Here is a 25856-nt window from a genome sequence, read left to right as displayed (position 1 = left end):
TCAACAAGATCTAGCAACTACTGTTGGCTCAGCCACGATTTACAAAATCCTGTTCTTTCATCAGCCAAATATGAAGGACATTCTCTAACCCCTTCGGTACACAGGACATCAGAGCCTCAAGTCAGGGACTGAAGTCCTGAGCAACAGACCCTGTGAGATCAAAAACAACCTATGATTTTTATGGAAAATCTATAAGCCCTAAATCCACAGGGACCAGAACCCCAGGTGTCAAGGTAATCCCTAGAAACTGAGAAAATCAAACAGCAACAAAGTCAGTCTAATTTTTAAATGACTGCACCTTGAATTTTTTTCATTTTCCACATTCCTTTATAAACTGGGGCTTCTAGACTGTAGATGTCTTTATTCCAGCATTGAAAATAACTAAGAAGTTAAAAGAGCCACCTGAAAACACACCCAGGATGAAAGGCTAAGAAAACTTCAGATTCCAAACTCCTCACAACTTCATGAATTTATAACAGCCCCATCTGTTTTCCCACCCTGCCTCCCTTACTCCTCAGTCTTAAAAAGGAAAATTGGCCTAGTAGAGATTTTTAATTAGTCTAAAGTCCTTTAGAAAAAGCTACTGAAAAAGCAGCTGTTAAATTTTCAATGTATTCACTCTTTAGCCCTAAACAGTTATTTGTGGACATTAAACAGCTACTCTCTCTTCTCAGACAGAACTATGTTCCAAAAGGAAAGGGATAGTTTCAGTGTTACAATCATTCTGACAATACAGTTTCCAAAGTATTTGGAGAAACTGATGTAAATACCAATTTAAGCTTGCACTGGTGTGTTAAAGTGCTTAGTTCATCTATGTTCCACACTGAATAAAAGGATTTAATGACTGCATTCCTCCTTATAGCTAGTTCAAACACAGAAATTCAAGAGCTTTGGCATAAAACCTATTTCCAAAGCATAATTTTTTTAATGTGCCTCTCAATCGTTGTCCAGTGGCAAATTCTATCCTTCTTTATTCGTTTCATTTCTCTTTTTTGACTCCAATACTCTGGAACTTTATATAAACCACTCCATTCACATAGACCTCAATGGCCACATCAGTGAAACTGAGCTAACACTACCTTTCATGCTGAGTCAGGAGATAGCCAATGTATTGCTAGGTGCCCCTTCCACTAAAATCTATTGTCCTACTTCTGTTAATTGAATAATGTATCTTTCAAGGCTTTCTTTATTCTGTTTAGCATATCTAAAGGTTTTTCTATAGTTGTCACATTTTTACATCCCTCAGATTCCATTATACATTATATACAATGCTTTCCTGTCTTGTGGTGAACCCTCAACTTGTAAGGTAATCAAGAAGACAATTACATGAACTACTAAAAATGACCACAAAAGAAATGAAAAATAGAGGAGAATCACATGAAAAAAATAATTTTAAAAAAAGCAAAAAAACTATAGCTTTATGATAATAAATATAGAAAGGAAGGTAGGTGAAGAGAATTCACTATGAAAGAGACCATTACAGATATATAGAAAAGGGATCAAACAAATAAGAAGAGAAAGACGAAAACAGGAAAAAAAAAAAAAACACAATGTTCACAGATAGGAAAGTCAAGAACATTGTTTTAAGATTTTTATTAAAATATAGCTAATATACAGCATTATATTGGTTTCAACTGTACATCATAATTACTCAAAAGTACCCACCTGGCACTATACATAGTTATTACCATATTATTAATTATATTCCCTATGCATTAATTTACATCCTCATGACTATTTTATGACTACCAATTTGTACTTAATCCCTTCCCGTTTTTCACCCACCCCCAACCACCTTCCATCTGGCAACCATCAAAATATTCCCTATACTTATGAGTTTGTTTTTGTTTTATTTGTTTGTTTGTTTTGTTTTTTAGATTCCACTTATAAATGAAATCATATGACATTTGCCTTTCACTGTCTGACAATACACTTAGCACAACACCCGGTAGGTCCATCCATGTTGTCGCAGATGCCAAGATTTCATTCTTTCTAATAGCTGAGCAACATTCCATTGTATATATGTACCACCTCTTCTTGATCCAGTCTTCTATTCAGGGACACCCAGGTTGCCTTCTTGTCTTGGCTATTTTATATAATACTGCAATGAACACATGGATGAGCACATCCCCTCGAAGTAGCATTTTGGGTTTCTTTGGATAAATACCCAGAAGTAAGATCACTAGGTGCTTCTTTGTCTCTTGTTATAATCTTTGTTTTAAATTCTACTTTGTCTGGTATAAGTATTACTACCCCAGCTCGTTTGTTTCCATTTTCATGAAATATCTTTTTCCATCCTTTTACTTTCAGTCTGTGTGTATCTTTCACTCTAAAGTGAATCTCTTGTAGGCAGCATCAGGAAGGGTCTTGTTTTCCTATCCATTCAGCCCACCTCTCTTTTGCTTGGAGCATTTAATCCATTTATATTGAAAGTAATTGTTGGTAGGTATATAGTTATTGCCATTTTATTATTCATATTTTTTATTTTCATCTTAAAGCAGTCCCTCTACTTAAAAAAATTTGAAGAGGCAATATTTCCTAACTCATTTTATGAGGCCAACATTACTCTGATACTGAAACCTGGTAAAAATAACACATAAAAGAAAACTAGCTACCAATATCTCTGATGACTACAGATGCAAAAATCCTAAACAAAATTCAAGCAAATCAAATACAACAATACATTAAAAAGATTATACATCATGATCAAGTGGGGCTCGCCCCAGGGGTATAAGGATGGTTCAACATATGTAAATTGATCAATGTGATACAGCACACAAACAAAATAAAAGACAAAAATCATGACTATATCAATAGAGGCAGAGAAAGCATTTGATAAGATACAACATCCATTTATGATTAAAACACTAATATAAAAAGGGTGGAAAAGGAAAATACCTTAATATAATAAAGAACATACATGGCAAACCCTCAGCTAATATCATAATAAATGGTGAAAAACTGAATGCTTTTGCTCTACATTCAGAAACAAGACAGGGTTGATCCTTATCACCACTGTTATTCAACATAGTATTGGAAATCCTAGACAGAGCAATCAGGCAAAAGAAAGAAATAAAAGCCATCCAAACTGGGAATGAGGAAGTCAAATTGTCACTTTCAGGAGATGACATGATTCTTTATATAGAAAACCCTAAAAACTCCACCAAAAAGCTATTAGAAATGATAAACGAATACAGTAAAATTACTGGATACAAAATCAAGTAAAGAAAAAAAAGGAAATACATTATATTTTTTGGGTGTGATAACTGTATTGTGGTTATGCTTTTAAAAGATCCTTTATAAGAAATCATACTGAAATATTTATAGATTTCAGATGCCTAATATTTGCTTCAAAATAATACAAGAGGAAGTACGTGGATAGTGATATAAAAGCAACAAGATGAGTCATGAGTTAATAATTGTTGGAGCTGGGCATTGAGTTCATGAGTCTTCATGGGCTTCAATATATACAATTTTTTCATATGTTTGCAATTTTCCTTAATAAATTATTTTAAAGAAGCAAAAAAATAAAAAATCAAGTAAAGAAATCCATCACATTCATGAATACTAACAATGAAATTTCAGAAAAACAAATGAGAAAAAAAAATTCCTGTTGCAATTGCAACAAAAAGAATAAAATACCTAGGAATAAACTTAACCATGGATGTGAAAGACCTATATGCTGAAAACTACAAGACATTTTTTAAAGAAATTGAAGAAGACACAAAGAAATGGAAAGATATTCCACATAAATGAGTTGGAAGAATCAACATAGTTAAAATGGCCATATTACCCAAAGCAATATATAGGTTGCAAGCAATCCCCATCAAAATCCCAAAAGCATTTTCTAAAGAAATAGAACAAAAAATCATCAGATTTGTATGAAACCACAAAAGACCCCAAATAGCCAAAGCAATCCTAAGAAAAAAGAATAAGGCTGGAGGTTTCACATTCCCTGACTTCTGCTTGTACTAGAGTGACAAAAATCAAAACAGCACAGACCAATGGAATAGAATTGAAAACCCAGAAATAAACCCACATATGTGTGGGCAGGTAATTTTCGACAAAGGAGCCAAAAACAAATGATGGAGAAAAGAATGCTTCTTCAATAAGTCATGTGCAAAAGAATGAAACTAGCCTCTATCTGTTTCCATATACCAAAATTAGCTCAAAATGGATCAAAGACCTAAACATAAGACCTGAAACAATAAACTGCATAGAAGAAAACATAGGTACTAAACGTATGGACCTTCGGTTCAAAAAGTATTTTATGAATTTGACCTCAAAGGCAAGGGAAGTAAAAGCTAAAATAAATGAATGGGACTATATCGAACTAAAAAGCTTCTGCACAGCAAAAGAAACGATCAACAAAACAAAAATGCAACCAACTGAATGGAAGATATTTGCAAAAACGCGTCCGATAAGGGGCTGATATCCAAAATATATAACGAACTCGTACAACTTAACAACAAAAAAGCAATCCAATTTAAAAATGGGCAGAGGACCTGAACAGACACTTCTCCCAACAAGACATACAAATGGCCAACAGATATATGAAAAAAATGCTCAACTTCACTAGCTATTAGGGAAAAGCAAATCAAAACCACAGTGAGATTTCACCTCATACCTGTTGAATGGCTATCACAAATAACGGCTATAAACAAATAATAACAAATGTTTGAGAGGCTTTAGAGAAACAAGAACCCTCATACACTGCTGGTGGGTATGTAAATTGGTACAGTATGGAGGTTCCTTGAAAAATTAAGAATAGAATTACAACATGACCAACCAATTTCTATCCTGGGTATCCACCCAAAAAATTTGAAAACATTTACCCATAAAGATATATGTACTCTGATGTTCACTGCAGTATTATTTATGGTGGCGAAAACATGGAAACAACCAAAGTGTCCTTTGATAGATGATTGGATAAAGAAGATGGAATACTGCTCAGCCATAAGAAAAGATGAAATACTGTCATTTGCAACAACATGGATGGATCTTGAGATTATTATGCTAAGCAAAATAAATCAGACTGACAAAGTCAAGAACCATATGACTCCTCTCATATGTGTGATATAAAACTGAAAACAACAAAAGAACAAAACAAACAAACAAAAAACACACAGAAACAGACAACAGCTTACTGGCTACCAGAGGGTAAAGGAGAAGGGGAAGTGGTAGAAGAGGCAAAAGGGGATCAAATACATTGTAATGGAAGGAAAAGTGACCCTGGGTGGTGAACACACAATGTGAAACACAGATGATGTATTACAGAATTGTACTCTTGAAACTTACATAATTTTACTAACCACTGTCACCCCAATAAATTTAATAAATTATAAAAGAGGGGAAAAAAGAAGAAGTCTAAGATTCCTTGTAATACTGGTTGGTGGTGATGAACACCTTTAGATTTTTCTTGTCTGGGAAGCTCTTTATCTGTCCTTCGATTCTAATGATAGCTTTGCTAAGTAGAATAATCTTGATTGTAGATCCTTGCTTTTCATAACTTTGAATACTTCCTGCCAATTCCTTCTGTCATGCAAAGTTTCTGTTGAGAAATCAGCCAACAGTCTGATGGGAGCTCCCTTGTAGGTAACTAACTGTTTTTCTCTGGCTGCTTTTAAGATTCATTCTGTCTTTAACAGTTGGCCTTTTAATTATGATGTGTGTTGGTGTGGGCCTCTTTAGGTTCATCTTGTTTGGGACTCTATGCTTTTTGGGCTTATATAGCTATTTCCTTCACCAGGTTAGGGAAGTTTTCCATCGTTATTTCTTCAAATAGGTTTTCAATTCCTTGCTCTCTCTCTTCTCATTCTTGTACCCCTATAATGCAAATGTTGGTACACTTGATGTCCAGAAGCCCCTTAAACTCTTTTTTTTTTTGGGGGGGGGGGATTTGTTTTGCTTTTTCCTTTTCTGAATGGGTGTTTTCTGCTACCTTATCTTCTAAATCACTGATTCAATCCTCTGCTTCATCTAATATAGTCTTGATTACTGTTGATTCCCTCTAATAGGTCTTCATTTCAGTTATTGTAATCTTTATCTCTGACAGGTTCCTTTTTATGTTTTCTATCTCCATTTTTATGTTTCCTATCTCTTTATTTAAGTTCTCCCTGAGATCATTGAGAATCCTTATAACCCGTGTTTGGAACTCTGCATCTGGTAGATTGCTTGTCTCCATTTTGTTTAGTTCTTTTTCTGGAGCTTTGTTCTGTTCTTTCTTGGGGGGACATGTTTCTTTGTCTCCACATTTTGGCTGTCTCCCTGTGTTTGTTTCTATGTATTAGGTAGGGCTGCTATGTCCTCCAGTCTTAGTAAAGTGGCCTTACATAGTAGGTGTGCTGTGGGGCTCAGTGGTGCAGACTTCCTGAGCAGTGCACTCCAGATGTCCCTTTTGTGAGTTGTGTGTGCTCTCTTGTAATTGAGCATTGATTGTTGTTTGCGCATCAATAGGAAGGCTTAACCCTCAAGGTCACTGGTTATGAGGACTGGCCATGGCTACAGTGAAGAAGTTTTGGTACAGTGGCTAATCCTACAGAGCAGGATCTGCCTCAGCAGGCCTCTGGTGCCTGCCCAATCTGCCCCTTGGGTATGTCATCCTTGAAGGCAGCTGGGTGATGCTCCAGTTCATTTTGAAGCTGGCCACTGGGCACGCCAGCCCCTGGGCCACCTGGGAGGGGATCCACTGCAGGTTAGGTTCAGCCACAGCCTGTGCACCACCTGAGGCCACCCAGCAGGAGCCACAAAGCAATCTGCAGATGAATGCCATCCACACCATGCTTGGAAGTGCCTTGAGAAACTAAGCCTCAAACCAAGGTGGTCTGCTGCTAGTGCTGGGCTTAGGGCTGCTCAGCCAGAGCTATGGGATATGCTCCACCAGATGCTGCTTGTTTGGGTTCCACGTACCTTTGAGAGACCCTAGGAAAGTCTGCAGCATGAATCAAGGCTGGTTTGTATACAAAAGCCACTGGAAGCAGCTTGGGTGTGCCCAAAAGTTGGGTGGGAAGGGGTCTCAGAATCACCAGGGCAGGGCAAACAAATCGTGTCAGCCAGCTTGATGGAGACTCAGATATGATAGCCACCTGTGTCTGCATGCTGGGAAGAGGGTACTCAACAAAAAAACAATGGCTTCTGCCAGCTCTATCATCCAGGAGAAAGCTTCCCCTCCAGCACTGGTCATACAGCCAGACAACTCAGCCTTCCCCTCCCCCACATCCCAGCTCACGCTTCTGATGCCCCTGTTACCACTCTTGCTGTTGCCCCAGTGCTTGAGCTCAGAGCCAGTGATTCCACTGTTGGTTAAGTCCACGCATGGTCCCTTTAAGAGGAGCACCTGAGACTCCAGCTGACCTCTGTCTCAGCCACAATCTCTGCTGGTTTTCACAACCAGAAATTATGAGGACTTTTCTCCATGGCACTGGAAACCTGGGCTGGGCTGCCCAGTGTGGCACTGGGACCCCTTGTTTCTACAGAAGGGGGCCTCTGCAGCTGAGATATACTTCCCAGTTTTTAATGGTAATATACAAGTGTGGGACCAGTCTGTTCCACGTCTCTGCCCCTCCTACCAGTCCCCAGGTGGTTTCTTCTAAATGTCCTTAGTTGTATGTCTTTGGTTCAGCAAGATTTCAGGTGATTCTCAATGATGGTTGTTTTTTAGTTTAGTTGTAATTTTGATGTGGTCAGGAGAGACGTTAAACACAGCACTTACCTACTCTGCCATCTTGACTGGAACTCAAAGTCAAGAAAATATCTTAAATGAATATAATGTAAAGGGCACACTGGAAAAGATCAGCAGATAATGACTTTGCAACATCCAATTTACCCTTGCCATTAAGTCAGAAATCCCCACAGAGAAACAAAAAGCAACTTAATTAACTCTGCCTCTCTCCTCCAGGGCCAAGTGTCAGAGGAGCCCAGCTGAGAGTTGGATCCATCCAACAAGTGCCCTCGGATGCTATATGCCTTGGTTTTCAACACACTTCACCTCATGGCAAACTCAGGGCCAGGTGAGTTTTCTTTTCTCACGTAAAAGTGTACGTAGCAATGCCTTGTTTTTATGGTTTCTGTAGTAAAGCACTGCCAGTCCTTGCATGTCTCTTCTAAAAGGCTCCTCACTCATCAGTGGAGGATGACTTCACAATATCCACAGTCAGTAGGGTGACCAATTTGTCCCAGTCTTCCAGGGTTAGCACTGAAAGTCCTGCAGCCATGGAAGCATTTGAGTCCAGGGAAAACCAGGATGGTTGGTGTGGGGACAGAGTCCCAGAGAGCAGTTTCCAGGCTCTCGGCCTCGGTGGGGAGGTGCTGGCTCAGGTAGTGAATGACCATTGACTGTGACTGGTTGGCCATGAGTTGTAACCGGTTAGCCAACTGGCTACTAATGTAACTGCGGGGCTGCGTTGATTGGTTGGTTGGTTGGCAGGCAGAGAAGTGAATGGCGGACTGCGGATTGTGTGGCTACTACTGCGTGTGTCTCCACCAGCTGCCAGAGAGAATACAGTGGTATGACTCCCCTATCTATGGCTCCGTGGGTGTTCCCTTTTGGCCTCCCAATGTCCTGCGTTCTTATGTGGGGAGCGGGACCAGAAGCCACGCAGGCCACACCGCACGACAAATGGTGCAGCGAGCAGGGTCTCCCGCATGACAGTTGGTCACCCTACAGTCAAGACTAGATCACATTTTGATCTTTCCTCTGACCCCAGGAGCCAGATATTACCAACAAGTCTTCTCTGCGAATTGCCTTTCTAGAGCCAAAGTGCTCCTCTCTCTGTTAGAGCTCTCCTTCGAAGGTAGTCCTCTTATTATCATCAGTGAATAAATTCAGTACATACCACACCCCTTGGCACACCAATAAATATTTCCAATATGTCTATCAACTTAAAAGTCAACCAGTTCCACAACTTTGAGCTTGGTCTATGTAGGGCCTCTTGGTTCTCTCAAAACATTCAAAGTAAGGAGAATCTGGACACAAAATTAAAAAGAGAAGTTCAAGTATTTTATATTGAAATAGAAATGTTTGAGGACCATGCTTCAGTTTTTAGCTAACAAAACATAGCATACTTAAATTCTAGAAAGTTGGGAAAAGAAGCAAAGACCAAAAATCTGAGATTTCTTTCATTAGGCATCAACAATTAGTTTCCTATGCTTGTCTGTCCCTATCAGGAAAAATCTGCAAGGCTGAATTCTCACGAAAATTGCCTGACAAAGTCCCTTCTGTTCTCTACTCTTTCCAGAAAACCGCGGTAAGGACAGGTCTCACGCAGCAAGAGACGGACAGGTACAGAGGCCAGCTCTTCGCTAGATCACGAGGTACTACCCGAACATTTTTTCAGACGTCCCTTCAGGACAGTGCGTGCGTGGGACCCGGAAGACCTAGGGCCGTGGTTAGGTGGCTTTCCCTGGGGATCAAGTGAGCCAGCAGTAAGGACAGCGCAGAGGGTAAAGGGGACGGAGGGAAAGGCAAGGAAGCCACCGCTCTGGAAGCGGGAGAGGCAGGAGGGACAGGTGCAGCGTGAGACAGTCCCCGGACAAGCAGCCAGGAATTAACGCAGCGATAGGGCGCAGGGTGCGCCCAAAGTGTCCAGTACCTGGCAGTTGCACCCGCTTGGTCGGAGCCTGTTTCCTCCGAGAGAATTAAATGACACGGCCATGCCGCGGGTTGGCACCGCATTTACCCTTCTGAGGTTACTGCCATCATAGAGCTATGGAGTCGGCCCCGCGGCTCGCACACCAGGTCTGGAGGCCCCGCCTACCTCCCGTCCTTGGCCTCCGGGGTCTGGCCATCGTCCGTGACCACCTGGGGCTGCAGACGCCGGCGCTGCCGCAGCCCGTCCGCGTCGCCCATGCTGCGCGCCACCGCGGCCCGCCCAGCCAGCACCCTAACCGAGTAAAGGAGGCTCGAAGGTGGCCTCGCACTGGCCCCACGCCCCGGGTCGCCCTTTTCTCGGCTGCGCGCGAAAGTGACGCGTTTGGACCCGCCTCTTCCGGTCGCTGAGCTGGCTTTCTCCTGGGCTTCACTCGGTGGGACCTGTTTCGGTGGGTCATCACGGCGATTTCGAGCTGGCGGAACCTCGGGTTCTACTCAGGCCGGGCGAGGCTATTTGGAAGCCGGTCTCGAGTGAGCGCCTTGACCCGCCGCGGCGTCCGGACCCCGAAACGTGCGTGGCCCAGCACAGCCCTTGCGCTTCCTGCTTTCATTTCATTTCTGATGGTGAACGCCAGTAGCCGTGCGCATCGGCATTGCTGGTCCCAGGTGTTGGTGTCTGTGGGTGTCTGTGTCGGTAGAGAGGATGGTGCTGCTTAAGTGACAAAAATCCCGGTTCCTACACAGGCAGTGTAAAAAATAATGAGTTCATATTCTTAGAGGAACGAGAGTGCAACAACCCCCACCTGAAAATTATACTTTTTCCAAACCAAGCCAATTAAGAGAAAACTTAGGCCAGAAAATGTCCGTTTTGGTTAAAGCCAGATATGAAGTGTAAGGTCTTTTGGTGATAATTACAACAGACATTTGATAAAGTTTGTAAAATTATTTTAAAATATTGTGAGATGTTCTAATTACAGTGGCCTGGAGAGTGACAGACAGAATTGTTAGTTAATGGATGCTGACCAGCTAACAAAACACTTCTCACGTGTCTGTTTTGCCTGTTGGAATTTTGGATTAATTTTCCGGTGGCTATTTCCACAGATTATTTTAGCCAGACACCATCTAATTCCAGGAGGCCCAGCCCCCACTGGTTTACAGGAGGGCTACTGCTGCCGCCAGCCAATCTACAGGAGCGACATTTCTTTATGAGGACTGCACCTATCCTAGAGCTGACCCCCTTTACCTTCTCCCACCGCTCTGCCTACAGCTTATGTAAATTCTTTTAAACTACCACTGTCTTCTCCCTTCCCCCTACTTGATGTATAAAATGCTTGCAGATCTCTGGGACCGTAGACATGCTGTCTCTTCTACCTAGCCATGCCCCAGTACTTTAGAATTCATGCCCCAAGACCCATATTTTGGCAAGCCTTTTTGACTCAATAAAACCTTACTTAAAATAGAACTTTCAGCGTGGAAGTTAAAAAATTTTAGTCTAACGTATCAAAAGGTTACCCTTAGAAGTAAATGCAGGGTTTAAATAGAAACCATCGTTAATTACAAAATCTAAGAAAGCATGAAGTAATCATCAGTTCGTTCATTAACACTATTTTAGTGAGCCAGGTATATTTTTTGGTGGTAGAAGTTGATGGTGAGCAACTCACAGACAAACGCTCACTTGTAGAAGTGAGAAATGACTTTAATCAGATCATGATAATAAATGTAACATTTTAAATGTGATAATTGTATTAAAGGAGAATAACATGATCTTGTGAGATTGTTTGACAGATGAAGGAGCTGAAAGATAAATAGGATTTAAGGAAGAAACAGGGAGGAGGATTTCCAGGCAGAGGAAACCAAGTCCTGTTATTATATATCATCTCTAGAAAATGCATGCTCGTAATGAAATATTAAGAATTTCTTCACTCAAAAGCTTTCCTAATGGAAACGTGCTCTTGCCTTTCTCAGTGCTACATGGCACTGGAATCACACATGACTGTTCCATAAGAAAAGAAATGAAGAGCCAACAGAGGGAAATGTTCAATAAGTCCAGGTTTTTAGGGATTTCAGGTTATAATTCTGGCATTGGCAATAATTTACTTCATTCCCTGTTGAATATAACCAGTGTAGCTATTACATCAGGGACACTTTTAACAGTATGAGTACTGCATGATCTGGCCCTTCCTGCATGTCTGGATTATTCTTCCTGCCCTGAATCCCATGTTCCAGACACTCAGGAATGCTTATTTCTAATTCTATGCCTTCCTGCCTTTGTCCATATTATTCCTTCTCCTTGTAACAATGCTTTCCTTTACCTCCACCTGGCCAAAAACATTTTTATCATTCAGGAGCTACTTCAAGTATCATTGCTGAAAATTATTCCCCTAATTTCTCAAGCAGAAAATTTCTTTATTTCTAAGGCCCTTGAACGTGCCCTGATTATAGGACTTAGCCCATCGCATTGGAATTATTAATATTTGTATTCCATGCACAATGTTAAAGCCCTCCAACCAAAAATAGCCAGGAATATATCTATAAATATGTAATAATAAATTAGTGTACAGCATAGTGACTGGTTAATAATACTGTATTGCATATTTGAAAGTTGCTAAGAGAACAGATCTTAGTTCTATAGATCTTAGTTCTCATCACAAGAAAAATAACTATGCATGGTAAAGGCTGTTAACTGGATGTGGTGATCATCTCACAATATACACAAATACTGAATCATGTTGTATAACTGAAACTAATATAATGTCAGTTATTCCTCAACAAAATAACAAAAATAACAAATTAGGTTTATTGAACTTGCTGTAGCAAAGGAATGCACCAGAGACCTTGTGAGGCTTCTTAAAGCAGTGGAGTTATGGAAGGGTCCTCTTGGGGTTTGGGGGCTGGAAGTTGTCACAAATAGTGTTAGCAGGAATAGGTCAGAATTTGCAAACTAGGAGAGTCACTGGAAGGCGTCATTGATTTTATCTTGGAGCACATGGTCTGAATGAGTTAAATGAGTTAAATGGTCTGAGATTAGATCATTTATGTTGCACAGCATGGTTTAGTATCATTTTTCTGTTTGTGAGTCATGGTGAGATGCACTTTGTTAGTTATGATTTATTTCAATTGTCAGCCCCCTACCTCACTCTCCAGCCTAACTGCCACCCAGTTATTGGAAGTAGGATAAGAACCCTATGATTGGTTAGACTAGGTTAAACCTCAGGACTACTGACATTTTGGGACAGATAATTTTTTGTTGGTGTTGTAAGTGGTGAGAAGCTGTTCTGTCCATTGTAAGATGTTTATCAGTACCCTGGCCTCCACCCACTAGATTCCAGTAGCATCCCACCCACCTAGTCATGATAATCAATAATGTGTCTGGACATTGCCAAGTTTCCTCTAGGGGACAAAAGAGCCCCTGGTCAAGAACCACTGGGTTAGACCAACCAGAACCCACCCCCAACCCCCTGCACCCTAAGACTGAGGATGAGTCCCACTTCCATTGAAACATTGGCCCACATAAAGGGCATTTAGCTGAACAAAATCAGGGTTCTGCCAGCATGGAAGCAGTGGTGCTGGGCAGGCAGCCAATAGAGTACCTCACAGCTAAAACTAGAAACACACCCTATTTCCAGTCCAGTGCTTTTTCCTAATCCCATGCTGTTTCTATTTCTTCCACAGATATCTCCTGAAAGCCTTCCAGGTGCTCAGCCAAGTGCTATGACAAAACAAAGGCGAAAGAAGGTGAGTCAGTGTGCAGGAACATTACAGTCTGGGAGGGGATATAAGAAGCATCATTACCAATATAAAACAATGCCACAGAAAAAACACTGAGTGCCTTGCCAGCAGGAAAGAACAAATCCCATAAGGTGAGAATGGCTAGAGAAGGCTTCTTGGAGGAAACCGGGTCTTGGATGAGTAAGATTATAGGCAGGTTGACAGGCTAGGGAAAGACAAAAAAGGGGCTAAGAGGAAAGTGTGGGGGTATGCAAGGATTCGTCAACAGGGGAGTGACAATCAGGGTAGACTTCAAGGTTACAAGTAATCTAGGAATAATTGGGTGAAAGGAGCAATAAAGAGCAGAAATGGGCTGAGCCCTTCCTGTTCTCAGATCCAGGACAGCAGAAGTGGCCTGCTTGGAATAGGGTTTCAGGCTAAGTTATTGTGTTGTGATGGGAAGCTCTGGTTTCAGCTCAGGAGGACCATGTAGAGTATAAAGTTAGAGGATGTAGACTAGCTTGTTCACAGTAGGAAAAGCATCTTAGAGATCAGTCTGATCGTAGAGATCAGAAAGAGACATCCACAAAGCCAGCTGAAGATAAGGGAGGGATCTACGAGTATAGAAGGGATATGGGGATAGCTTATGGACCTTAGCACAGAAAGTACAACCAGACCTCACAGACACTGGAACGAGGACCTGGACAAAAAGGAGTAAAATTCCTCTCCACCTCCTGATGCCTCATGGTATTTTATCTCTGCGTCCCCTCTGTGATTCTGTGCAAGCCCTGTTATTTGGCAGGCCTTCTTCTCTTTTGCCACCTTCCACTCTAGAACTGGAAAAGATACACTGCCACTTTTCTAACTCTTGAAGCGATGGTGGTCGCAGGCAAGGTTTTGGCTTAAGGTAAAAGCAGAAATCTAGGAATTATTTTCACCTCCAGGAAAGTTTTTGCTTTTCTAATAAAAGGGAGAAATGGGATTGGCCCTGCCCTTTCTTCTCCTGAACCCCCGAGTTATACTTAAAATGGCAGCAGTGACTTATGACCATAGGAGACACCTAAGTCTAAAGGACAACACGCTGAGAACAGAAAACCCAAGGTCCTTGGTGAGACCATTGAGCTGCTGATGCACTGCCAACAACCACCTACCCCTGGGCTTCTTGTTACATGAGGAAAACAATCCCATGTGCATCTAGGCGACTGTTTTGCACCTGAACACATTCCATCTCATATGCCAACATTCTCTGCTTGAGCATACCTATGGCATAAAATTGTTGCCTCAAGCCCAACTATCCATGACTTCCACAACAACTAAGAGTCTCTGTCCAAAGTCCAGATTCCTGGACTGAGAATCTGATGTTCCCAACTTCAGTGAGGTGCCCAAGCCTGGATGATTATCTGTGTTAGAGGACAGGATACCATGGCCCACTGACCATTTGATGGGAACCAGGAGAACAGACTAGACAGTGTACGCATGAGCAGAGCAGGACTATTACAAGGAATGATGTAGGCCCCACTAAGAAGCAGACAGGCGTAGAGGTGAGGATTATAAATAGTATAACTGGAGAAAAAGGCCTCAATAGCCTTACTGAGGAGGATACTTAAGGTCAACCCAGACTCAGTGGGAAAAGGTTGTCAGTAGGAAAGACATGCAGCAGTCAACATCTGTCATGGGCTTGATGTTCACGTTTGTTATCTGTTTAAAAGTGAATTTGATACGGGAGAGCTGCCCCCCCCCACTATAGGAATTTTAAGTCTCCTTTTCCCTAGTTTCTTAGCTCCCTAGTTCCTGATCTTAATCAGCTTTTTAATCTTAAATGGAAGATTGTTCCTAGCCTGAATCATAGGAAGTCTCCTCCCCCCTGCTTCAGATAATTACCCCCAAACCTGTGATTTATGCTTTTTGATTGTAATCATTATGGCCCAGCTCCTAGGTTGAACAACGCCACCTGGATGACCGGTTAAACTAGAGGAAAAGGCCACAGGCTCCATGAAGCTAAACAGACTTTCCCTCACATAGCCACCTTGCGTGGATGGCTCTGCGTCCTGCTTCTTGGGCCAACCCTTTTAATTCTGTCTAATGAAAATGTCTCCTTATCTAGGGGCCGATGGGATACAAATGATGCCCAGCAAGACTTCCAGTACATCCTGTCCAAAGAGATCAACACAGTCTTCCAGGCGGATCCCAAGACCCTTTCCCTTCATCTAAGATCAGATAGAGTGAGAGTTCTGTGAATCCCTGATAGGTAGAGACAACAGCCACATTCAGCAGGAAGCAGATACAGAAGAGATCTCCTGTCCCTCAACTTCCCATAGAGATTTATAGGGATCATGTCTCTCAAGGGAGACATGAGGCAGGCAGTTAGAGACAAGAATTGGGTATCCAATATACTCAAACACATCAGGTAACATTCCTGCACATCCAACATGGCCTACGAAGAGCAACCACCCAGAAGACCTCCCGTCTCTGCCCAAATCTTTCTCTTATCCACTATAACCATCAACCACTATGAGGAAGCTAAAGGACACAAAATACCTAACTAGATTAAACAAGTCACTCATACACTACAACCTGCATTTCACCTGGGCCTCATTATACCATCATTATAATATCATACATATTCCCAGAAGTTCATTAATATCATTATAATAGACTGAATTCTGGGAAAGAACATTCACAGTCTTAAAAGATAAGGTAATACTCTCCTGTCAATCATAAATGCCAATCAAGAGACCCCACACTCAGAGGGGAGTAGCCCATTCTAGAAGAGAAAGAAAAACACCAGTCAGTGCCTCTTGAGCCTCTTGGTTGCTCAGGCCCACTCCTATCTCTTTGGAGTGTACTTTCACTTTTAATAAGCTGCTCTGTCACCACTGTATTTCTGTCTCATTCAGTTCTTTGCTCGAGATGCCAAGAACCTGGACACCGCGCTGAGACGGGCCTGCTCTCCAGTAACAAACTCACCTGTCCTTTGTTCCCTTGGGGCTCTTGAACGCTGACACTTCATGATTGGCACAGGTCATACACACTAATCGCATGTTTCATTATAGCCAGAAACCATTTGTTGAAAGCAACTAATCATTTCCCTTTGGCTGATTTCTGGTCTCCTTTTTTGAACAAACATATGCATACTTGTAAGCATTAAAGGAATAAAGAGATGTGTGTTGGGCGAGGTGATGTCCTTTAGGAAAGGGATTGGTCCCAGGTGTGTCTATTTATTCAGAAGGCTGCTTAGCAGAAGTTTGGATCTGCAGGAGCAGTGAAACTAAACAACTCAGAGTTATCCAGTTGGTGGCTTTTACCCAGAAAATGTCACCCTTTTGCAAGAGAAGTTTGCAGACCAACTCTTCCAACAGGTTTTCTGAACTCCTTAGTACTTACTGGTTTATTAATACTGTACTAGGACAACTAACATCTGGTTTTTTCCCTTTTCTACTTCTGTATTTATTTAGAGTTGGATTCTTGCCCTCTGGTCTGTCACCCACTTAGAGACAACACCAAGCAGACAAGTACTTCTTTCTGCCCTTCCCACTTCATGGCGCTACTTTTCCAGTTTGCCTCCTCTTAAGTCACCTGTGCCAAGAGGAACACCCCGTGGTTAGGCAGGATAGTGTGTGTGTGTGTGTGTGGGGGGGGGGGGGTTGTGACCTTCACAGTGGTAGTGACTAGACTCAAAGGCAAAGTGTAATGCGGGGTACCCTGCTCGCTGCGCCATTTGTCGTGCGGGGCGGCCTGCGGGGTCTCTGGTCCCGCTCCCCACATAACGCAGGATATGGTGAGGCCAAAAAGGAACACCCACGGAGCCATAGGTAGGGGAGTCATACCACTACGGTCTCACTGGAGGCTGGGTTCACTGGACGTGCGACCTGCTGTCCGTTTTGTCTGCAACCCACCGACGACTCTCTTTCACTCTCCTCCACTCTCCTCCGTAGCCGCAGCAGTTATATTAGTGGCTAATTGGCTAACTGGCTACAGCTGACGGCCAATCAACCACAGCTGACGGCCATCTACTACCCGAGCCAGCACTCCTCCACGTGAGGCCGAGAGCCTGTAAACTGCTTTCTGGGGCTCTGTCCCCACACTCCACCCCTACAGGGTCTCGCCTCACAATCTACCCGACAAGCGTCTTCCGCGAGGGGCCCTGTGCGAGGAGCCTGGGGGTGAATGCAATATCCTGGACACAGCCAGGCTCTCTGGGCACAGCCAGGGTTTCTCAGGGCACCACCAGTGCTTCTGGGCACGGCCAGACTTCCTGGACTTCTTAGGGTACCACCTGTCTTCCCGGACACAGCCAGGGTTTCTCAGGGCACCACCAGTGCTTCTGGGCACGGCCAGACTTCCTGGACTTCTTAGGGTACCACCTGTCTTCCCGGACACAGCCAGGGTTTCTAAGGGCACCACCAGTACTTCTGGGCACGGCCAGACTTCCTGGACTTCTTAGGGTACCACCTGTCTTCCCGGACACAGCCAGGGTTTCTCAGGGCACCACCAGTGCTTCTGGGCACGGCCAGACTTCCTGGACTTCTTAGGGTACCACTAGTTTCCCCGGGCACAGCTAGGATTTCTCAGGGCACTGCCACTCTCTGTGGGCACAGCCACACTTCCTGGACACAGCCAGGGCTCTCAGGGCACTGCCACTCTCTCTGTGCCTCTCAGGGTACCCTGCTGGAACAACAGCGACTCACAATCAAGGTGCTTACATATTCTCAATGGCGGCCAGTCAAGAGACAAAAGCAAATATCCCCCAGTTCCACTAACAACAGTTCCCAAACAAACAGTCAAGCGGTCCATTAAATTAGGGATGGAAGGCAATTCCCCATAGTCCATAGTCATTCACCAGGGCTGTCCTGGGGGTGAGGGACAACCTTGACCTCACCCTCATCTTCCATGGAGGACTCAGCAAGCGTTACCTCCTGGGACTACAAGTCCTGCATCCGGGCTGCCTGAGCAGGAACCTCCCGGCCCACAGGGCCGCAACGACCTTTGCTTTCTCCGGCCTGTGCTGGTTGGGGAACCGTCCACATCTTTCCACCTCTCCACGGGGCTCCATCTCTCCAGCAGCTGCATGGCTTTTCCTGTGCTGGTGGGAGAAACGTCCACATCCTCCCACCCCTCCACGGGGGTCCAGCTCTCTGGCAGCTGCTCCTCCTGGTCTTCCTGAGACTGGGTGTTCACACGCACAAACTGCTCCACCGTCCTTCGGAGAGCTTTGGCCGGCACCATACCCTGCTCGCTGCGCCATTTGTCGTGCGGGAGACCCTGCTTGCTGCGCCATTTGTCGTGCGGGGCGGCCTGCGGAGTCTCTGGTCCCGCTCCCCACATAACGCAGGATATGGTGAGGCCAAAAAGGAACACCCACGGAGCCATAGGTAGGGGAGTCATACCACTACGGTCTCACTGGAGGCTGGGTTCACTGGACGTGCGACCTGCTGTCCGTTTTGTCTGCAACCCACCGACGACTCTCTTTCACTCTCCTCCGTAGCCGCAGCAGTTATATTAGCGGCTAATTGGCTAACTGGCTACAGCTGACGGCCAATCAGCCACAGCTGACGGCCATCTACTACCCGAGCCAGCACCCCTCCACGTGAGGCCGAGAGCCTGTAAACTACTTTCTGAGGCTCTGTCCCCACACAAAGTAAAAAATAAACATGTGCTATGAAGCAGTGGCAAATGCTTCAGCTAGTCACCATGAATTGTGTTACCTCAGAGTGCTGAACTTTAATGCAGTGGTTCTCAACTTTAGCTGTACATTAGAATCATCTGGGAAGCTTTAAGCAGCTGATACCTGCGTCCCACCCCAGAAATTCCCATGTAATTGGTCTGGGGTGTGGCTTGGGTATCAGTGGAAGCTTTAAAAGCTCCCAGGTCCTTTTCAACGCCAAAGTTGAACATCACTGCTTAAAGAGGAAATAGGGAAATATATATAGCATTCCAGTTGTGGGAGGGATAGAACTCTTGAGTCCAGTGTCCCTAAGATTGGAGACTAGGAGAATCACCCCACCACCAATCTGAAGGACTGCCTGCCTGCAGAGGCAGCTCTAGGCTGAGAGGGACTGTGGGAACTTAGGCAAGACCCTGATAAATAACCCTTCTCTGCGCTGGGACCCTGAGCAGCTATGACTTGGCAGGGGGAACACAAATTATGATGAGGAATGGGTGGAAGGTGTCTTCTGACATGTTGCCAATGTTTCATGTCATGAGTTTGGTGGGAATTACCTCAATTTTTGTTTTATGTTAATTTGTTAATCTGTACATTTGTGTTTTGTACATATTTGTATTTTATGTAAATATATACCAGTTTGAAAAGTCTATCTAGGTCACTTTCTTATATTGAAATAGAAGAAAACACATTTAGTGTTGGGCTTGATCAGTGATCCCCCAAAAGCTGGTCATCAGGACCTGGCAAACTGTGTATAGACACCTGTGAATTGTTAAAAATCCAGATTCCCGGACCCCAACCTCCTTAGATCCAAGCTCAGCAATTCCAAGATAGAACCCAGGAATCTGTTTTCACTGAGCAGCCAGTGGAGCCTGGTCCTTGGAAGCTTTGCCTAGTGACTACATGTTCCACAGACAGCAGCATGTCATGAGCTCAGGCCCCGACAGAAGATTTGGACTTAGAAAGCCCTCAGGACCCAAAGAAACCATAGCTCTGGGAATAGCAATCAGAATGTAACTGATTAAGAGCCAGTTTTGAGAAAATAGAATTTATTTTTATCAGTCTCTTAATCACTTGAACTCAGGAAAGCAGAAATCTCCATCCAACCCAACAGTTTGGAAATAAAATGTTAGCACAAGAAGTTGTTTCCAAAACATGATTTAATGGGAGGTAATTTTATAAAATGACTCTCCTGTGCTTTGAATATGCAAATTATACAAAATGTCTTCATATGACCAAATGATAAATGTTATTTCTGAACCAAAGTACCGCAAAGGTATAAATTTCAAAGGTTGTAGTAAGTATTAACTGTAACTCTCTAGGGAAAAATTTCCAGAAAAAAGGAATGACTAGAAAAGTAATAGTTTGACAACTATTCTATTACTTTGTATCACTGGCTAATCTCGATCTCTACAGCTAATGACTGATTTATAATACACCCTATTTAGTAATTCCCAGCTCTTTAAGCTTGAGGATCAAGATAATTGTGTACCAGGTTTTATTTATATTATAATGGTCCTTCTACTTGGGCTACATTTCTTATTTATGCTTCATAACATTCTATGTACAGTCTGTATTCTTGGAGCATATCCACAAAAAAAGCCACATTTGTAGATTAGCAGTTATTTCAGTCCATTCAAGCTGCTATAACAAAATACCATGTACTGGGTAGTCTATAAACAACAATTTATTTCTCACAGTTCTGGAGGCTGGGAAGTCCAATATCAAGCCTCCGGCAGATTCAGTGTCTAATGAGAAACAGTTCCTGGTTCATTGCTGGTCATCTTGTTGCTGAGTCATCACATGGTAGGACCAAGGGAGCTCTCTGCGATCTTTTATAAGGGCACTTACCCCATTCATGAAGGGTCCACCCTCATGACCCAATCACCTATCAAAGGTACCACGTCCTGATACTATCATCTTGGGGGGTTAGGATTTCAAATTATGAATTTGGGGGAGCACAACATTCATGCCATTGCAGAGGTCAAGCATACCTTTTGATCCTATGGTGCAAAGATGTGCTTGGATGTCCATTTCAGTCTTGTTTCTGATGTAGCCAAATTGGAATCATGTTAAATGTCCATTAATAATGGCTAAGTATATGCTCAAATTAAAGTCATTACAAAGAATAAGATGGGTCCAGATATACAATTAATAATAAGGAAATATTCACATTATATTGGGAGGGGAAAAACAAGTACAAAGTAATACATACAGGTCCTCGATAACTTATGTAAAATGCTTAGGTGAAATGTATGTTGGAATTCAGAATCTTTTACATTTTGGGAACAATATGCTAGCCATTCTCTTTGTGTGATAGCAGCTTGGATAACTGAGACTCACACTCTCAGTGGGGGCAATGATGAACTTAATATTTAAAACATTTGCCAGAAGACATTGGAGAGCCTGAACATGGTGAGGAATTACTCTGACAGGGAAGGTCAGAGGCCCAGGAACATGAGCCCAGTGGGGAGCCACTTTTTCCCTGAGTCCATTTGCAATTTCCAGAGGAGAAGGTTGAGATGCCAAGCCACATTTCTGACAGCTAGTTCTGAGTCAGATCGTTTGGAGACACATTTGATGTTTCCTTGTGAGTCCTGCAAGACTAAGCAATAATTGCCCACAGTGCTGGCTAACTCAATAATGTGACTGTGTTGGTTTTTCCTCCTTCCCTATTTCACAAACCCCATTGCTAACACTTGTTCCTCGAATCACATTCCTAAGTAAATTACCTGCATACAAACCTTTATCTCAGGCTCTGCTTTCAGGGCAATTGAGTGTCTAATGCACTAACAGATATAGAAAATAGAATGTTAGAAGTCCCAACATATGAGAAGTTTGGGGTCCTCAAAGACAAAGAGAGAACGGGCAAAAACTGTATTTAAAGAGATAGTGATTGTAGTGACATCATAGAAATGGTGGCAGTAGGTGGGCTTCTTGAGTTCTTCCCTAGAAGTTACCACAAATTGAACATCTATAATCATCAAAGGATTCTCTGCTCATCACACAGAATAACTAAGATACTCGCACAAGGATTACCTAAAGGTGGGCAAACTGGGTGAGTAGGGCAAGAGGGAAGAGAGAGGTATGGAGATGCAGCCCACATCCTTGGCTGCGGAGATGCGGGGGGCCCCAGGACACAGACTGGAGATCGCAGTAGCCAGTCTGTGGGCTCTTTCCCTGTGCCCTACAGTCCTGCCAAGAAATCAGCATATAGGACGGTGGTGTCCAGTGTTTGAGGCAGAAACCTCAGCTGAGAGCTGTGGCTGGGCTGTCTCCTTCAGACCGAAGACTGAGAAAACTCCATACCTGGGCCCCTCCTCCAATTCTGCCACAGCAATCCTACCCCCACCCTTTCAGAGTCTTCAACTAGTCCCTGAATGGAAGAGTAGTGTCAGATTTCAGAGGAGCTGTAGCCCTTAAAAACTGGAAAAAGCTGGTTTGCAGCTGGTATTAGGGAAGAAGCTGGATAGCCCCCACCTTTTCTGGGAGGCTCCCAGCAGGGCAATTACAACTGCTGAGACACACCCAGGGGTCAGCAGCCTGCGGTAGCAGAGGCAGCCCTGGGCTTTCAGCAGTTCAGAAATCTCACACCCTCCACACCCCTCTGACCAAACAAGTGCCGTGAGACCCAGGAAACCAGCACACAGGGAAGAAGCCCACCTCCCCATAGCTGGCTGTGGTGCTCTCAGTGCACATTTGTACAGGCAAGAGCAGAAACTGCACTGACTTTGTGAAAACTACCAACCACATTCCATAGCCCCACTTGTCTAGAACTGTATTACCAGGGTCACTCTGGGCACCAGGTGGCTGGCTCTGGGCACCAGGGGAGATCCTTGCAGTAGGAAGTGGGCTAAAGAGGCTTTTGTCTTATGGCGAAACCCCAGGATAACAGTCCCGGCTCATATGGGGATAGCCATGCCTAAGTTTATAGTTTTGTGGTTGGTGTAAATGAGTGTGGCAGGAGTCCTAGTAGATTTGTTGAGCCAATAAATAGAATGAGGGCTATTAGTATTAGAGTTCAGATCTGGCCTTTGGGGTTGTGAATAGCCATTATTTGTTTTGATGTCATGTGGATTAATCATTGTTGGGTGGCAATAAGATGGTTGCTAATTAGTCGGTTTGTTGAGGGAAATAGGATGCTGGGTAATATAACAATTAAGATGACAATGGGGAGGCCCATTATCGTTGGGGTAATGAAAGAGGTGAATAAATTTTCATTCATTTAGTTTCTCAGGGGGTGGTGTGTTTTGATGATTTAACTTCTAGAGACTCTGGGTTGAGTGGAAGGAGTGTTTTGAGACTTTTAACTGTATTACAATAAACAGGGTGAGGATCATGGAGAAGATAGTAATTAGTCATGTTGATGTGTCTGGTTGTGGCATTTCATTAAGGAGGGGTTAGGTCCTCAGTCTTTAACTTAAAAGGTTAACGCTGCTCAGCTTCTTAATGACTTTATGCTATTGATGATGATCATTTTTCAAAGTGTTTGAGTGGAACTAGTTCAAGACAATTGGCGTGAAGCTGTGGTTTGATCCTCAAATTTCAGAGCATTGGCCATAGTAGAGGCCAGGTCGAGTAGATAAGAGGGTTGTTTGGTTTAGGCGTCCTGGGATGGCGTCCATTTTTAGGCCTAGGGAAGGTATACCTCATGAGTGTAGGACATCCTTGGATGAGATTAGCATGTGAATAATTATTTCTATGGGTAGTACAACTCAATTGTCTACTTCTAGTAAACGGAGCTCGTCTGGTTTTAAATCGGATGTACGGATTATATATGAGTCGAAGCTTAAGTCTTCGTAGTCCATGTATTCATAGCTTCAGTATCACTGGTGTCCTATGGTTTTAACAGTTAGGGATGGGTTGTTGATTTCATCATCCATTATTATAGAATTCGTAGGGATGGGAGAGCAATTATAATGAGGATAATTGCTGGGAGAATGTTCCAGATGGTCTCTACTTCTTGTGCGTCCATTGTGCTGGTGTGAGTGAGGCTATGTAGTCACACAACAGCCTAGCCAACTGTCCCCCTGTGTCTTTCCTTAAGGAAAGAAGAGTCGGTGAGACTGTGCCTTTCTGGGACTCTGTTCCATCCATGTGTTTACACCTTATGTCTCTCTGTCTGGTCCCCAAAAGATGGTTTGCAGCCAAAGACGGGTAAGATATCTCATGGGAGATACAACCTAAGCCAGGTGGAACCGAGTGGGGACCCCAATGAGCTGCCTTAGAAGAATATAGGAAGGAGCCTTGCCTCTCCTTCCCCTTGCCTGGGAAAAGCCATTGCTGGCTCTGGCTTTTCCCTCTCACCTAATTGGGAGAAAAGTCTTGAGAGTGATAAGATTAAACTCTCTCTGCTCAGCTCTGTGAAACAATTTCAACATGTGACATATGTCCCTTAAAAGAGTTGCACACCTCACCTCAAGGACTTTCTGCTTCGGCTGTTTGAAGATCAACATAACTGGTTTGGGTTGTTTCTATAACGTGATAAGTGAGTCTCACAGACCATGCCAAAAACACTGCTACTCCCTTGTATACTTATCAATAAAACCCTCCAGTCGGCTCAAATCTGGGCTCCAGTCCTCTGAGACTGAGAGACCCCTGGCCTTCGGAGAGATTTAACTACATTAAGTCTCTGTTTGTTTCTTTCTTAAAAACTTAACCCAAACCGCCCCTTCTCACACCCTCACTGCCCGTGTTGCGCTGGACGCGACAAGGCTAGTTGTCAGTATGAGTGAAATGATGTATAGCACTAGGGAGCTGATTAGGAAGACGATTATCAGGGTGTGGTCATGGAAGTGTAGTAGTTCTTCTATGATGGGTGATGTGGCATCTTGGAAGCCTAACTGGAAAGGGTACGCCATAGAGATATAAAGGGGTTTAACCTATAATTTAACTTTGACAAAGTTATGTAAATTTTACTAATATCTCTCTGGTGGAGAAAGACATAATGGATATGATGTTGGCTTGAAACCAATATGAGGGGGTTCGATTCCTTCCTTTCTTATTTTGGGTTTACGTAGGTAGGTTCTTCGAATGTGTGGTAGGGTGGGGGACATCCATGCATTCATTCGAGGTTGGTTGTTGTAAGTTCAACTGTCGATACTTCTCGTTTTGATGCGAAGGCCTCTCATACTATAAACACTATTAGGATTACTGCTGTGAGTGAGATGAATGACCCTATAGAGGATACTGTGTTTCATGTCGTATAGGCGTCTGGGTAGTCGGAGTATCGTCGGGGCATTCCAGATAGCCCTAGGAAGTGTTGAGGGAAGAAGGTCATATTAACCCCTACGAACATGATGAGGAAGTGGATTTTTGCTCAGGTTGAGTCTAGCGTATAGCCAGTGAATAGTGGGAATCAGTGGACGAAGCCGCCTATAATGGCAAATACGGCCCCTATAGATAGGACATAGTGGAAGTGGGCTACGACATAATATGTCATGGAATACAATGTTTAGTGACGAGTTAGCTAGGACGATCCCGGTTAGGCCTCCTGCTGTAAACAGGAAGGTGAAGCCAAGTGCTCATAGTATAGCGGGTGATCATTTAATGTTTCCTCCGTGCAGGGTTGCTAGTCAGCTAAAGACTTTTACTCCGGTAGGGATGGCAATGATTATGGTAGCTGAGGTAAAGTAGGCTCGTGTGTCAACATCTAGGCCAACCGTGAATATGTGGTGGGCTCATACAATGAAGCCAAGGAAGCCAATTGACATTATAGCACAGACCATATCCATGTATCCGAAGGGTTCTTTTTTGCCTGAGTAGTAGGTGACAATGTGGGAGATAATTCCAAACCCAGGTAGGATAAGGATGTACACTTCGGGGTGGCCAAAGAATCAGAATAGGTGCTGATACAGGATAGGGTCTCCTCCTCCAGCAGGGTCAAAGAAAGTGGTG

The 25856-nt window shown here is 43.5% G+C and overlaps 1 protein-coding gene and 1 long non-coding RNA gene across 5 annotated transcripts in view; one reads left to right on the top strand and one right to left on the bottom strand.

The window, feature by feature from the left end:
- APMAP (adipocyte plasma membrane associated protein) overlaps positions 1-9964 on the bottom strand; it is a 39515-nt gene extending 29551 nt beyond the window's left edge. The window contains exon 1 of one of the 4 annotated variants that reach the window (XM_019716782.2): positions 9756-9964. In XM_019716782.2, coding sequence (XP_019572341.1) covers positions 9756-9847 — 92 coding nt within the window. In that variant the 5' untranslated portion in view covers positions 9848-9964. Of the gene's footprint in view, positions 1-9590 lie in introns of all 4 variants that reach the window. The other 3 variants (XM_019716783.2, XM_019716784.2, XM_074318358.1) reach the window with 3 other exon arrangements.
- A 22-nt stretch (positions 9965-9986) lies between these two features.
- Positions 9987-16458, top strand: LOC109437498 (uncharacterized). The gene is made up of 3 exons (XR_002136260.2): positions 9987-10160; positions 13262-13324; positions 15402-16458. It is a non-coding gene; the product is annotated as an uncharacterized LOC109437498 (long non-coding RNA).
- The last annotated feature ends 9398 nt before the right edge of the window (positions 16459-25856 follow it).

The sequence above is a fragment of the Rhinolophus sinicus genome, linkage group LG13 (genome assembly GCF_036562045.2).
Source record: "Rhinolophus sinicus isolate RSC01 linkage group LG13, ASM3656204v1, whole genome shotgun sequence".
In the NCBI taxonomy this organism is placed as follows: Eukaryota; Metazoa; Chordata; class Mammalia; order Chiroptera; family Rhinolophidae; genus Rhinolophus; species Rhinolophus sinicus.
This window is presented reverse-complemented; position numbering and strand designations above follow the sequence as displayed.